Source organism: Schistocerca nitens, chromosome 8 (genome assembly GCF_023898315.1).
Source record: "Schistocerca nitens isolate TAMUIC-IGC-003100 chromosome 8, iqSchNite1.1, whole genome shotgun sequence".
NCBI classification, from domain to species: Eukaryota; Metazoa; Arthropoda; class Insecta; order Orthoptera; family Acrididae; genus Schistocerca; species Schistocerca nitens.
Window position 1 is genome coordinate 84,640,679 of NC_064621.1, and position 15,652 is coordinate 84,656,330.

Sequence of the window (15,652 nt, forward strand, 5' to 3'; positions counted from 1 at the left end):
TGGATATAGCAGGAGCTCTTGATAAGAGGACTTTATCAATAAAGACAGGTCATGTCCCTGTTTAGCCTTATTTCATAATATGCGCAATTTAATAGAGTGACTTGAGCAGAACTCCCTTAGTTACTATCTGAAATGTGACACTTAGTTGGATAACTAATTGCTGAAGTACATATAAAACCTGTTTTACTTGGGCTTCTGCCATATTTATACCTCTCTAGGTTTACAAGGCACATGGCTGTAAAGAATTTTATGTAATAAACCTGGTTCATAGATTACTGTGGACTTTGTGAAGTTAAATATAAAATTGTCCTACTAACATTTAAGTCAAAGTTGGTCTGTCTTTCTCCTTCTTTCTCCTTATTACTTGATCAATTGAATTGTGCTGACATAATCTCAAATAGATTTGAGACATAAAAGTGAGGACTAAAATATTCACATCATGGTAGTTATAACTCTGGTTGGAGTTTCAGAGCTGGTACAGTATGAGGTAGAGGAACCCATGGTGAACACGATAAGAACTAAATCTTTATGGTGTCCATAATATTTATTTTACCATTTTAAAAGAATTGCAATAATTACAGTATCTTGGGATGATTCCTTCGTTATTTCTGTTTTAGTGTTTTATTTTCTGTACAAATGCCATTGTATGTACATTCAAATTTAACTAATCCTGCACAAACACTGCTTCAGGTAAATTTTCATTGGTCATGGCTGAAAGTTTCTTTGGAAGAGTTGAAGGGATCGATGAAAGAAAGTGCTAACCTTCAAGTTAGTAGAGATTTATCTGATCACACTGTCTGTTTAGTTTTCAAGTGTGCCATATGCTGTTAACATGTACTATCTGCTTCATAAATTTTGTCTTATTTTATTTATGTTCTTGTCATTTTATTTAATCAAAGATACAACCTGCTACAACTCAGTTAAACTGTTGTTGCTAACACTTTCTTCTGCCGACCCCTATGACTTGTGAATTGATTGATAACCATTTGAGCATATTGTCATATTATCAACATATCTTCTTTATAAAAAAAGTAATACACCATTTAAATCCTGAAGATAATGTTTAATGGCAGATCTCTTATAAGTGTGTCTTACACACATATGGTGCACATTAAACTTTTTAATTGTTCATGAGCATCACTGTTGAAACTTTCAAGCCTTCCATAGGTTATTGTTGTTATCAATCTAAATTAGCACTTAGTTTCTGTGTTTAAGAGGAAACTATTATATGATCAGTTACATTTAAAATTACTGCAGTTAATACTGATGAATATATAATCACTTCACAGATAAGTCATTTAGAATCTCTGCCCTTCTAATTTTATTACATATAATAATAACATCTTTTTTGGAAATAATCTTCTCACAAACAACACAGAATATCAATATCAGACGAGATTCTTAATGAACAGAAAGAACTTGTGTTCTGGTAGAAAAGTTTTACGTATCAAACTCTTCATACTCATGAAATTTAGGATTTGTAAGGGCAGGTGGAGCTGGAGGTGCTGGTGCCTTGCTTCTTGTTTTATGTGAAACTGTTTTTGTACTCTTATTTTCCAAGAGAGATATGGGTTTTCCATTTGAATTCAAAAAGATAAGGTTGCCTGCCTCAGTTTCTGGTTCTTCAGTCTCAGGAACATTCAGTTTTGTATTCACAGAACTTTTTGTTGTCTTTTTCTTCTGTCGTGACTCAGTTTGAGAATGATTTGCTGTTGACATATCTGGTGTGCTTGAATAAATGTTTCCATTTTCCTTCAGTTTCATTAGTCCGAAACTGGCTGCAGCAGAATTATGGTCCTCTGCATTTGATGCTAACATTCCAGTTTTTGATGAAGTTGACAAATTTTGTTGTACTGACTGTGTCTTTGTAGTTACATCTGCTATGCCAAGTGAGTCTTTTGGGAACACATTCAAGTTTTCTGTTAGGTTTGGCATGCTTTTATGATGATGTTTCTGCTCAGTTTTTGGATAAAATGTTTGAACTTGACTCTCAAGGGGACTGCTATTACCAATTGGTCGATAAACACCAGCTACAGAAAATGTGGGTGCACTAGCAGCAGCCACTGAAGAGGATCCACTACGTATGGTGTTTGTATCAAATCTCATTCTGGCTCTGAACCAGCGTAATTTTATTCCAATGAAGAGTACAAAACAGAGAACAAATGCAGATGCAAAAGTGATCATTTCTGTTGATTTCTTATGTGCTCTTGTTTCTGGAACAAATGAAATACCATTAAACATTAGAAATAAGTCTACAAATAAAACACTTATTTCATTAGAGAGGTGACACACTTCAGTAAGAAATAATAGTAGAAAGTTTGCATTAACCATCAAAATTAAGTGCAAAATAAATAGCAAATATTAACTATTTTTTTTCAATTTCCCTACCCATTTTTCATTATTTGAAAGTAACATGTACCATATTTACACGAGACAAATTTCTGAATAATGCTGGTAAACATTCCCTTCTCTGAGAGGAAAGAGAAGTAGGTTGGAAAAGTTTAGAAAGGAGGGGCAAGTCACCCAGATCCCTGACTGAGACACACCCATGTGTTGTGAGGATGAGGGAGACCAAGTTTAATGCTGGATGCAGCTGGTAAGAAAGCATAAGGCATGTAACCCACAACTAAAAACTGAGTTCCAAATACTGTAGCTCAACAGCTCCAGCCAACCATCATCAATTGGGAGTGGCATTTAAGCACTCATGAATCAGTGTGGCTGCTCATGCTTTCATGTCTTGTGCAGCCTATGGCATCAGCATATTGCTGCTGCCATCAGGGTTAGAAAGGGATGTTACACAATACTAAGTAACAATACACAACTGTATTCATGCATTAGGAGACTAGTGTCCAAGTTGTAGTGGTTAGTATTCAGGGATATGATAGGAATGATCATTTGTAGCAAAAAGCTGTTATATGGACATATGCCCAATTCTGAATAGTTTCCAAGATTGAACACATTTAATGTACATTGTTATCTGTTATCTGTACTATTCAGTAAATTGTCAGGTTCACATGTGCAACAGTTGATAAACATTACAACAGGCATGTTACAAAATATCAATTGAAAAATATGTATTTTTAACACATTCACCTCTAATCATTATCGTACACATCACATTACTGTTGTTGACAGTTAACAATAAAGGTTTGAATCGAGTATCCCACCCACTCCCCCTGCCCCCCACCCACTTCTTCCCATCAACTTCATTGCTTTGGTACACGTTTGGTAGAACATGTTGTGTTGCTTGTCTGAGTGCCTCTGCATGTTCCCCAATGAGGGCAGCAGTGCCCATGATGCAAGCAAGCAGTTCGTCTTGAATATTTACCTTTTGTTTGCACACTTTGTCAGACTTCATCCAACCCCATAAACAAAAATCTAATGGTGTAAAGTCTGATGATCTTGCTGCCCAGTTAACTGTATCGCCATGACTAATCCATTGACTAATCCATTGATTGAGGTGTTCCCCTACTTAGGAAAGTAAATTGCAATAGAGGTATGTTCTTTTATGATTACACGTGTAATAAGTGTAAGTGAAAGCATGTCATGTATATTTGACAGTGAGCACAGTGTCACATTTTTTTGGGGTTTGATACCTTTTTTCAACAGAAGTTAATTTGTAATTATCGATAATAGGAAATACACTTTGTAAGTGTGCTAAAATAATGTTACAGTACATTTATATTCTTGGATGTAATCCATTATAAATATTTATTGTAACACTGTTAGTTTTGTATTCATGTTATGAGAAGCAACAAAGAAGCCTTTTGAAGAAAGAACAAATAAAACAGTTAATGGGAGTGATGACCAGTGCAATGGGGATAATTGAAGCAACAAATGAGATTTGAGAAAAACATGAAACTGGAGCTCAAGGAAGCCTTGGATGACAGAAGAAATATTAAACCTAATTCAGGAAATAAAAGAAAAACAATGTTGATGACTACAAAAAAATTAAAAATCTCATCACAGGAAAATGCAGAGTAAAAAAGGAAGGGTTATTGAAGATAGAGAGAAAGATGAGAAAACGAGTGAACAAGATGAAGCTTATAAGAAAGTGAAGAGCCCTTCTGTACAAACCAGAACAGAATCATTAGTAGTTACAAATAAAGAGGGAATATTGCTAATAGACAATGATGAAGTATGTGCATGTTAGAAAGAATACATAGAAGAACTTTACAACAAAAAGCACTTCAAGAATGGAATTTGAATGTGCCCTTCAGAGTCTCAAACAAAAAAAGCAGCTGGCTATGATGACACTCCTGCATAATTGCTGAAAAGTTTAGGTAACAACTTGAAAGACCAATTATACAGACTAATAAATGACTCTATGAGAAATGAATCATGCCAGAAGAAATTACACAATGCAGAACCATTACCATACCTATAGTTGACTACATCAATTACAGAATGCTATCAATGTTATCACATACCTCCGAAATACTCATTAATATGTTAAGAGTAGAATAAGTGCAAAGGTAAATAAACATACTGAAAAATTTGAATTTGGATTTAAAGGAGACAAAGCAACAAGAGAAGCGGTTTTGTCCTTGCCCGTATTATTGAGAGGAAGATAGATATGAGTAGATGGACTTATTTTACCTTCATTGACTTAGGAAAAGCTTTTGACGATATGAACATGGGGCTACTTTGTAGAAGTATGAACAAAGTAGGACTGGACAGGAAGGATAGAAGAATGATTAACCAAAGCACAATAGTAGATATCAGTATGCTAGAGGAGGAAGCCAGAATTAGGCAAGGAGCTGTACTAATTTATGTGTTAAGTGAGGAAGCTGTTCAGATCATGAAGAAGAAGATAAAGGGAATAGAAGCCAACGGTGAAAATAAAAATTGTATCAGGTATGCTGATGATGTGCTAATAGTTACAGAGTCCAAAAAATTAATTAATAAACTGCTGAAAGTGCTGTCAGACACTTTAAAACTGTGGAAATTAAAAGTAGATATCCTAAAAATTAAAGTAATTGTGGTAGGTAAAAATTAGAAATGAAAACCTGTATACAAATTGTCTGATTTCATCACCTGAAACAGCCTTGTTTACTCAACAGTATTGTCACAGAGGACAATAGATGCTTAACAGAAGTAAAGGGAAGGAACACATTGGCAAAACAGGCATTCAAGATTTGTTTACATGGTGAACCCTGCTCTTTGGAAGTGAAAGTTGTACTCTTGAGGAAACTACAAAGGAATTGACTTGAAACTGCTGAAATGTCAACATGGCAGAAAATAACAAGAATGAACTGAATGAAAGAAAAACTAACCTGGCAGTCTTATGGGATGTCAGTGAAGAGAGAAGATTATTAAAGGAAATTGAGATTGTGATGGCATCTGAAGAGCGAGGTGCCAAAGCAAGGTTGGCACCTTCCAATGCAACCACAAGAAAATATTGTAATTGCAAGCTGCATCAATGAATGAGTGACACCAGTGTAGCCATGCCCAGAAACATTTCACTACACTTCCACATTGGCTCCTGTGGTTACAGACAAGCACAGGACCACTCAGCTCAGTCCAGTCCATGTATTAGGCATAACTCAATGTGAAAGTTATTGTTAAATGCAATCGAAGTGAGAGACTTTTGTTTGGCCTGTATCACGTGATACATTAATACACTAATGTTCAGAAACAGTTGTGAATAGCCATGACATTTGTGTGGAAATGGATTGTACAAAGTTAAGGAGGATTATTTATCTATGTTGTAATAAAGTTAACTAATAATTTGTGTGTTATAATATTTACTCAGTTTCCTCCCAGAGCAAACCAAGGAAACCACCATTGCACCAATACCAGAGAAGAGAAAAATAAAATTTATTGGATGTGTCAACAGACAAAATACTTTCATCATTCATATTCTTGAAGACAAAGTTCTGGAAAAGAAAGGCAAATAATGGCATAGGAAGAAGTATTTGGAAGACGTGGAAAAGAGGAGGATTTGACAATTACATGGAACTGAAATGAATAGCTAATTCCAGAAGGGGCTGGTTGTATGATCAAGTGTGGTATTACGTATAACCCCAGTAGAGTGATGTATAACCCTATGTCTACACAAATGATGTTCACAATCGTAAACTGTATAACAGAATATGAAACTGTTTGGAGGTTTTTGTTATCTGTTTTGCATGTGATGCGTGCATGGAAGGCCGCTGTGTGTCTTCAAGATGGGGTAGTGATAGCAGAATCATCATGAGTTGCCATACCTGCATGGGCTTTGTGTATTCTCCTGGAATCATGTTCCTAGGTTGTTGTAGTGCAGTGTACAAAAGAATAAAAATATGTGCTGTAACAATATGGTGTGATGTCAGGGCAAGAAAGAAGAAATAACTTGAAATGGCATTACTGTCACTCTTATGTATAAGCTACAGATGTTCATTCAAGTAATGTTCCCTATATTTCCAAGTTTGGAATAGGAGAACACAGTATCTTGGGAGATAATGTGCAAAGCTTGATAATGAAGAAACACTTCATATTCACTTATAGAAATTCAGTATTGATTTAAACATGTTGATTCCAGCATAACTAAGACTGCATTGGTGACAAAGTCCATCATAGTTGCACCAGCACAGTTTGCATCAAATTGATATCAGGTACAGATATTTGGAGCTACAAAAAGTCAATAAACTAAGATCTGAAAACATGTGTATTGTGAAACGGAAAGATTGTCCAAGGCAATAACCTTTAGAATAAGTTAGTTTGTATGTATGTTACTAAGTCATGTAAGAAGAAATGTGGCAAGATATCATTATTGCCTTCATTAGTACAGAATTATTGTTTATTTTCGAGATATTAGTAAATATCTTCGTAATTTGAAAAGAGTAAAAAAAGGCTAATAAAAACCTTTTGTACACATATCATCAGTACTCGCAACATTTTTCATTTGCCTACCAACTTAAAAAATTTCGTTAAGGAAAAAATTAAAAAGTCAGAAGTATTTCATTTCTTGGTAATTGTAAAACAGGAATTGATATTGGTAGGTTTCAATTTCACTTAGGAAGATATAACCATAGTGAAAATGAGTAGAATCAACTTGAAGCACTCTCTCAATCATGTGTGTTTGTGGCACATGAGACGTTTTTCAGTGGAATACTTTCTCCTAATCTGCAAAACAGTATATAGATTTTTATTTTATTTTATTTTTTTTCAGTTTTGTATATCTCAGTTTCGGTGAACAAATTATGTGATCACATTGGGCCACTACAGGACCGTACAGCAGATGTTTTGTCAAGGCACAGTTTTAAAAGTGATAGCTCACATCTGGAACACTGTTGTGGACCAAGGCATAGATATGTGAAATAACCACACTTCCAAAAAGAAGTATTTCATATTTTTTACTTTCATCTCTGATGGTTGTCCCTTTATAAAAAATCTGTAAAATACTTCCCATAATCTCCTTGTTGATTACATGGATTTTACTATATTGTTGATCCTCCTCAGAGTCAGTCCCTTGATCATTTTTTGGGTGGTGAGGTCCCCGTACAGTCAGTTTCAGTCACAGTTAAGATAGGTTTAAGGGTTATGACTGTCTTGCATATGCAGAATTCAAAAACTTTTTATGCACTTTACCTACTATTATCCCAGACTTGTGAAGAATATTCAGTGTTCATTGTTGTCTTTCATTCCTAAAAAATTCATCAAAGCATATGTACCCATTGTGTTTGACAAGGTGAATCTTGCAGTAATCTTCTTTGTGATATGCTTGAAAAAGAATTGGGTTTACTTCTGTAATTTCTGGGTATGGATGCCCTTTTCCTCGTGAGGTTCATCACACAATTTCTTTTCTAGCCCAAAATACTATGGATATTCATATTTGAATATGACAGAGAATCTTTGTCAGACACATTTATCACGTGTTCGTAGTTTGTAATGGTTATTTGCTTTTCTGCTCAAGGATGTTAACATCTTGCAGTATTTAGTACTTACTACATTATATACAGATTTGAAGGGCCATATTTAAAGCCTAATAGGGAGAGCACACGCCATGCAGCGTGATTGGAATCAAACGTATTTTCATCTGGAGATGGACATAGTCCCAATAGCTTCAGATTTATCTTCAGTTTTCTTTTAAATATGCCAATTTGTTGCCTCCTCTTCCCCCTCGCCCTCCCCCTCTCCCTCCCCCAGTTTTTAGCTCCACCATGGACTGTTTAGCACGTTTTTAATGTGCATATCAAATGTTCAAATGACTTGGAGGAATGCATCCAGAAAACCTCCTTAAAAGCAGCTGTTATTTTGACATGTAAACATATTGTCATTTTCAAGGTACCAATGCAATGAGTTGTCACTGTTTATGGCAGATCTTGGCTATTATATGGATTTAATCTGTTGAAACATCAGCAGTTGTAGAGGATATTACCCAGTTGCATTTCCAAAAGTTATTTGAATGAAATAACTGACTCATTCAGTTTTTAGCATGTGATCATCCAGTCACATTTATCTGTGGGTTACACTCCTTGTCATTTATGTTACATTTTATTTCAATAGATAGGTACAGTTAAAAGTGAAAACACTTCTCCTAGGTTTCAGAACTATTAGTTCCTTCCTCAGGGAGGGAAGAGGGATAAGACAACAGGTACCTACCTGCTGAGAAGAGAATAGGATACAATGATAAATGTAGTGGCTTCAAATATAGTAAAAGGTCAAATGTAGAATACTGCTAAACACTGTGGCAGCTTCAGTCCAGAGAGGACAAGGAGAGAAACAAAAGATGGATAAAAGAGGTAAAATGATTGGTCAGATAGTTAGTATCCTCGGAGTCTTTCGCAGCTGCATGGCTGAAAAAAATCTTCTCGGTTTTCAAGCTGCATCAATTCTAATAAAATTCTCGACCTTTCAATGGCTAGCTCCGCCATCGTGATCAGGAGTACAACTACCGACTGCTGGGGCTGGGACTATTCTCACTTATATACGTAGAATTAAAAATGACACGTGTGCGGAAGGTGAGTTGGGCAGCTCATAGCAGCTCTGACCCACCGCAGGACCAAGTGACATCAGGTGACATGAGGGGCCAGCGCCATGTTTGAAACTGCCGCTCCCGCCTCCCTACCGTCATTAAGTATCTGTCATTGCTTGCTTTTGACATCCAACGCCCCCCCCCCCCCCTATGCCCTACTCACCCTGGTCTCTGTTGAAATTGTTGCTGTTCATTCTAATCTCAGCTGCCCATTTTATAATGGAGTCCCAGTATGCTGATGCATGGGCCAAGATGCTTGTGTTCTCAAACTGTATTTTATGTCCATTTTCAAGGCAATACTCAGCTATGGCTGACTTGTCATGTTCCCTTTGCTTAATATGCGTCTTGTGCTCAGTACAATGCTCAGCAACTGTGTGAACTGTCTGTCCTGTATTGATGCTGCCACACTCACAAGGGACGCAATACACACCGGGCACATAAAGAGCTATGTCATCCTTAACAGGGCGCAACATATCTCGTATCTTGGAGCCGGGCCAGAACACTGGTCTCAATCCATGTCTCTGCAGTAAACATCCTAACTTGCTGCTTGTTGCCCCACAGTATGGCAGGAAAGCTGCCGCCCTGGCTTCTTCTGCCGATTCACAAGGCGTCCTTCTTTGGTGACACTTGAAAGCATTTGCAATGTCTCTCTTGCTTTACCATTCAGACTAACTGCTGGCCATATATGGTCAAAAGCTAAGCTACTGAAATCAAATATTAACCTTGAGGAACGACGTGGCTTATGCTTATTGCGTGAGAATAGGGACTTGGTTGCCTGAAAGCCGACAAGGGAAATGCAATCGTGATTCTGATCACTGAAGACTACCACGTGTAGGTACGACCTTCATTAAATGATGACCTGTACTGGAAGCTTAGTCATGATCTGACAGTCCATAGTCAGGAAGACAGGGAAGTTATTAAAGCAGTTTGGTTTACCAGATGAAGTGGCGAAGAAATTAATGTCTTGTTCAGCCAGACCTCCCGGGCTTTATGGACTGCTAAAAATACATAAGGAACATGTTCCTCCTAGGCCGATTGTTAGTTCAATCACCTTACCCATCTACAGACTGACAAAACATCTTGCAGGATTATTAGTGCTAAAACTATGTAATTGTGAATACCATGTTGTAAAGTTGCAGACATTTGTTGAAATTCTCAAGAAAATAGAAATAGGTTGAAATGACATAATGGTTAGTCTGGACGTGGTGTCACTTTTTTATGGGGGTTGCCAGTACGAGACACACAGGATCTTGTGGTCCGACAGTTTCCACCTGGAATCATCAACTTCTTTCATCATGTTCTAGTGACAATGTACTCCTTGTACAGCGACATTTATTATGTCACAGCAATGGGCTCGCCTTTGGTTGGAAGTGAGGTTCAGTTTAGGTCATTTTTGGTCCCCTGTCCCATGAGGAGTACTTTAGAATTTCAGATTCAGGAATTTATTCTCCAACATGCTACAAAACAATAAATTATATGTTTCTTTTAGACTGGTTTTATCAGCTGCTACCTTCTTTTTTTGTGTTCATTCCATATTTGTGTTTTTATCAGAACCATTCCTCCCTCTATAAAATATTATCCATGGAATGAGTAAAGAGACAGCCAGTCATCTTATAATGCAAGTATTGAACATGTATGGTCAAATAAACAAGAACATGAACATACGTGTAGTCCTTCACCTTTAAAACGTGTGTGTGTGTGAGGGGGGGGGGGGGGGGAGGGGGGGCGGCTTATGTGCCTCAGAAATAGTATTTTGTTGTGGTCTTCAGTCCTGAGACTGGTTTGATGCAGCTCTCCATGCTACTCTATCCTGTGCAAGCTTCTTCATCTCCCAGTACCTACTGCAACCTACATCCTTCTGAATCTGCTTGGTGTATTCATCTCTTGGTCTCCCTCTATGATTTTTACCCTCCACACTGCCCTCCAATACTAAATTGGTGATCCCTTGATGCCTCAGAACATGCCCTACCAACCGATCCCTTCTTCTAGTCAAGTTGTGCCACAAACTTCTCTTCTCCTCAATCCTATTCAACACCTCCTCATTAGTTATGTGATCTACCCATCTAATCTTCAGCATTCTTCTGTAGCACCACATTTCGAAAGCTTCTATTGTCTTCTTGTCTAAACTATTTATCGTCCATGTTTCACTTCCATACATGGCTACAATCCATACAAATACTTTCAGAAACGACTTCCTGATACTTAAATCAATACTCGATGTTAACAAATTCCTCGTCTTCAGAAATGCTTACCTTCCCATTGCCAGTCTACATTTTATATCCTCTCTACTTCGACCATCATCAGTTATTTTGCTCCCCAAATAGCAAAACTACTTTACTACTTTAAGTGTCTCATTTCCTAATCTAATACCCTCAACATCACCAGACTTAATTCGACTACATTCCATTATCCTCATTTTGCTTTTGTTGATGTTCATCTTATATCCTCCTTTCAAGACACTATCCATTCCATTCAACTGCTCTTCCAAGTTCTTTGCTGTCTCTAACAGAATTACAATGTCATCGGCGAACCTCAAAGTTTTTATTTCTTCTCCATGAATTTTAATACCTACTCCAAATTTTTTTTTTTGTTACTTTCACTGCTTGCTCAATATATAGATTGAATAACATCGGGGAGAGACTACACCCCTGTCTCAGTCCCTTCCCAACCACTGCTTCCCTTTGATGCCCCTCAACTCTTATAACTCCCATTTGGTTTCTATACAAATTGTAAATAGCCTTTCCCTTCCTATATTTTACCCCTGCCACTTCCAGAATGTGAAAGAGATTATTCCAGTCAACACTGTCAAAAGCTTTCTCTAAGTCTACAAATGCTAGAAATGTAGGTTTGCCTTTCCTTAATCTAGCTTCTAAGATAAGTCGTAGGGTCAGTATTGCCTCACGTGTTCCAATATTTCTACGGAATCCAAACTGTTCTTCCCCAAGGTCGGCTTCTACTAGTTTTTCCATTCGTCTGTAAAGAATTTGCGTTAGTATTTTGCAGCCGTGACTTACTAAACTGATAGTTCGGTAATTTTCACATCTGTCAACACCTGCTTTCTTTGGGATTGGAATTATTATATTCTTCTTGAAGTCTGATGGTATTTCACCTGTCTCATACATCTTGCTCACCAAATGGTAGAGTTTTGTCAGGACTGGCTCTCCCAAGGCCGTCATTAGTTCTAATGGAATGTTGTCTACTCCCGGGGCCTTGTTTCGACTCAGGTCTTTCAGTGCTCTGTCAAACTCTTCACGCAGTATCATATCTCCCATTTCATCTTCATCTACATCCTCTTCCATTTCCATAATATTTTCCTCAAGTACATTGCCCTTGTATAGACCCTCTATACTCCTTCAATCTTTCTGCTTCCCCTTCTTTGCTTAGAACTGGGTTTCCATCTGAGCTCTTGATATTCATACAAGTGGTTCTCTTTTCTCCAAAGGTCTCTTTAATTTTCCTTTAGGCAGTATCTATCTTACCTTTAGTGAGATAAGCCTCTACATCCTTACATTTATCCTCTAGCCATCCCTGCTTAGCCATTTTGCACATCCTGTCGATCTCATTTTTGAGACATTTGTATTCCTTTTTGCCTGCTTCTTTCACTGCATTTTTATATTTTCTCTTTTCTTCTGTTACCCAAGGATTTCTACTAGCCCTAGTCTTTTTACCTACTTGATCCTCTGCTGCCTTCACTACTTCATCCCTCAAAGCTACCCATTCTTCTTCTACTGTATTTCTTTCCCCCATTCCTGCCATTTGTTCCCTTACGCTCTTCCTGAAACTCTGTACTGACATTCAATTATACAGTAAATTTTACTTGAAGTAAATGTAGTAAAGATTGGTACAATATGTTTTTCACATTTCTTGGCAGTGGATGCAAAGAAAATCAAAAATGAATTTCTTAGCCATGATTCAACAATTTTAAAAAGAATATAACTAAGATTGTATGCTAATTTGTTGGCTTGTGTGAAATGTGGATTGTCTACTTTATACCAGAAATGTAATGGCACTCAGAGTAAAAATTGGAAGCTGGTAGCCTTGCACCAATGAAGAGAAAAGGCTGTTTCATCTGATTGAAAGATAATAGCCAGTATTTTGGGGATGTGAAAAGGATTTTCCTCAATATATTACTCTTGGATCTGCCACCAGTGTAATGATACGTATCTCACAATATTTCAACAAGCAACTGCTCGACATTGTCAGATGGTGGCGGTTGATTATTACCAGCAGGTAGGCATCACCTAACAATGTTGCAAAATTTACAAAGTGTGACCTGGCAGCAGTTGCTTGAATCATATGTTGAACAGACTATCCAAGAAAGCTTGAAAGGAATTTTTCTTAATGATTACTAAGGATAGAGTAATATGTTACAAACACTATCTACATCTCGTAGACCAACTGGATGAAACAATAGATGCAACATGGCCTGGATTGCAAAAGTTAAAAGCTTTCTTCTGGTCAATGCACCTGCCAGTTTCCCATGCAAGAAAACCTGGGGACATGAAATGTGGCTTGTTGTAACATCCACAGTATTTGGTGAATTTGACAGTCTCTGACTCTGTCTACTCTTCATGCAAGGAAACTTGTGCCTGCTAAAATGTTTGAGTTTAGTGAAGACATATTACAATAACCATAGATGCATATTTTGCAAATACTACAGAACTAGACCTCAAAGATGTAATCCACTCACTGGAAAAATGTTGTATAAAATTGGCCCAAAAGGGGGCTGCTTTGTAAAATTAGTTCATATTTTACAACCACAAGCAATGTATTTCCTCTTCATAAATGAATCATTTTCAAGTTCCAAATAGTAAAGATTGACACTTATTGTGTCCTTTCACAAGCCTTACTAAAATTGTCTCTTCAAGGGACCATTAGAAAAATGCTGAAATTCTGTCTTGTGGTTACAGCTGTTGAATACTGTACAGATGAAGTTGAATCTTTTTAAGTCTCTGCTTGTGATGTTTTTTCTCTTGCCAAATCTATTATTTGTGCAAGACTGCCCTAAAAATGCTAACAAAACAATAAATTCTTTTTTATGTAATATCAGATAGAGCCAGCACCAGTCAAGTATATGGCTGTTGTTGTCTAACTCTGACAGTACTTATCCAGTTGCATAAGTTACTTGCCCTAAATCATTCCCACATGCGAAAAAGAATAAAAAGAAAGCAGCATATACTGTAGACAAGAAAAAGGTAATGAAGAAAAATAGGCTTGAGACATTAATACAGTGGCTGAAGATCACAAACATTATAGGTGTTATAAATGTTTTCTAACAGAATCCTTAGTTTAAAGTCACTGTGATGAAGAATGTTTAACTTCCTGTAAAATTTCCAACTGAAATTAAATTTTTAGTTTGTTTGTGCTCTTTGAGAAAAGTATATAATTGCTGGAAGATTAATTTTCCCCCTCTGTAACTCACCACATCTGGAAATAATACCAAATCTTAATATTTCCTGCAACACTTCTCCATTTGTGCAGTCAGAATGGATGTAGTTGGCCATACTATCCTCATAATGGTCAATGAACAGATATTTCTATTGTTGTACCACTTCTTAATTGCAAACATTTTTTTAACAAGTATTACTGTTACTTTCATGACTGTAGTTTTGATACATGATGAACCTACATGACAAACACAGTACTACTGCCTCCTTTCTGCCGGCACTAGGCAAGCACCTTGCAAGTGTTGAACATACATCCTTTGATGCCAGCCAAATGGAACAGTGAACAGTTGTCTTAAACGTTATAGTGTTTTCCATCGTATTTCCCTCTGTTTGAAGACAGTGCTGTTTGTTGTGGTCAGTCTTATAGTTTTATTGATTGGAAACTGTCCACTGGGAAAATCTCAAAGAAGCAAATGTTTAAATTGTGCCAAGTTAGCTGTTGAAGTCTTGGTATCCATTTTACTTATGAGTCCTTAGCTGAAAATTGGATTAATGACATACAAACAAACATACATGAAAGCAATAAAGGGTAACAGAAAAGTGGATAATTGGGTAGTATGCAGTAAAAGTAATCAAAGAATACTATTGCCTAAAGAACCAGTTTTAATAAGATAGTCATAGAAGGCAGCCAGGCAGGCTGGCAGACACCAGAAGCAGATTTTGGCAGGTGAAGATGACTTTCTTCAACAAGAGGGCTACTTGTTCATCCCTTCCAAATGTAATATTTGGCAAAAGTTTCTGACACTGTACATGCAGTGTAGAGAATATGAAATGTCGGAAAGCCAGAAGAAGAAAAAGAATTAAAAGTATGGTCCAGAACATAAAGTATTAAAATTGTCAATTGAATTTGGCAAACATGGCCTTCTCTCTCTCTCTCTCTCTCTCTCTCTCTCTCTCTCTCTCTCTCTCTATCCCCCCTCCTCCTCTCTCTCTCTCTCTCTCTCTCTCTCTCTCTCTCTCTCTCTATCTATCTCTATCTTGTGCTAAAAACTATCTTACATCATACCTCCAGACACAGACATATTTCCTGGTTACTGAGGTGTTTGCTTACAAGATTTTGTGGCACATTTACTGCTTCAGTAGTGCATAACAGTTTCACCTAAACTATAGTCACTGAATAGAATGAAATACATTTCAGTGCTCAGATAAGATATCATTATGAAACTAAGTCTTCTCCAAGAATGTCGCTGTTGACACTTGAATCTAAGACCTGTCATTTTCAGTAACCTGACATTGATATAAACAT

The 15,652-nt window shown here is 37.0% G+C and overlaps 2 protein-coding genes across 4 annotated transcripts in view; one reads left to right on the forward strand and one right to left on the reverse strand.

Annotated features, from left to right (window-relative positions):
- Positions 1-15,652, forward strand: part of LOC126198654 (phosphatidylinositol 4-phosphate 3-kinase C2 domain-containing subunit alpha) — a 266,382-nt gene that overhangs the window by 208,502 nt on the left and 42,228 nt on the right. The window lies entirely within an intron of this gene.
- On the reverse strand, positions 544-15,622 carry LOC126198655 (uncharacterized). Of its 2 annotated transcripts, none has more exons than XM_049935127.1 (2): positions 15,413-15,622; positions 544-2,213 (listed from the first exon to the last, which is right to left on the reverse strand). In XM_049935127.1, the coding sequence occupies exons 1-2, from the start codon at positions 15,426-15,428 to the stop codon at positions 1,441-1,443; spliced, it is 789 nt and encodes a 262-aa protein (XP_049791084.1). In that variant the 5' UTR covers positions 15,429-15,622; the 3' UTR covers positions 544-1,440. The 2 variants fall into 2 exon arrangements, with proteins under 2 accessions (XP_049791084.1, XP_049791085.1); XM_049935128.1 differs by having other exon boundaries at positions 15,406-15,622.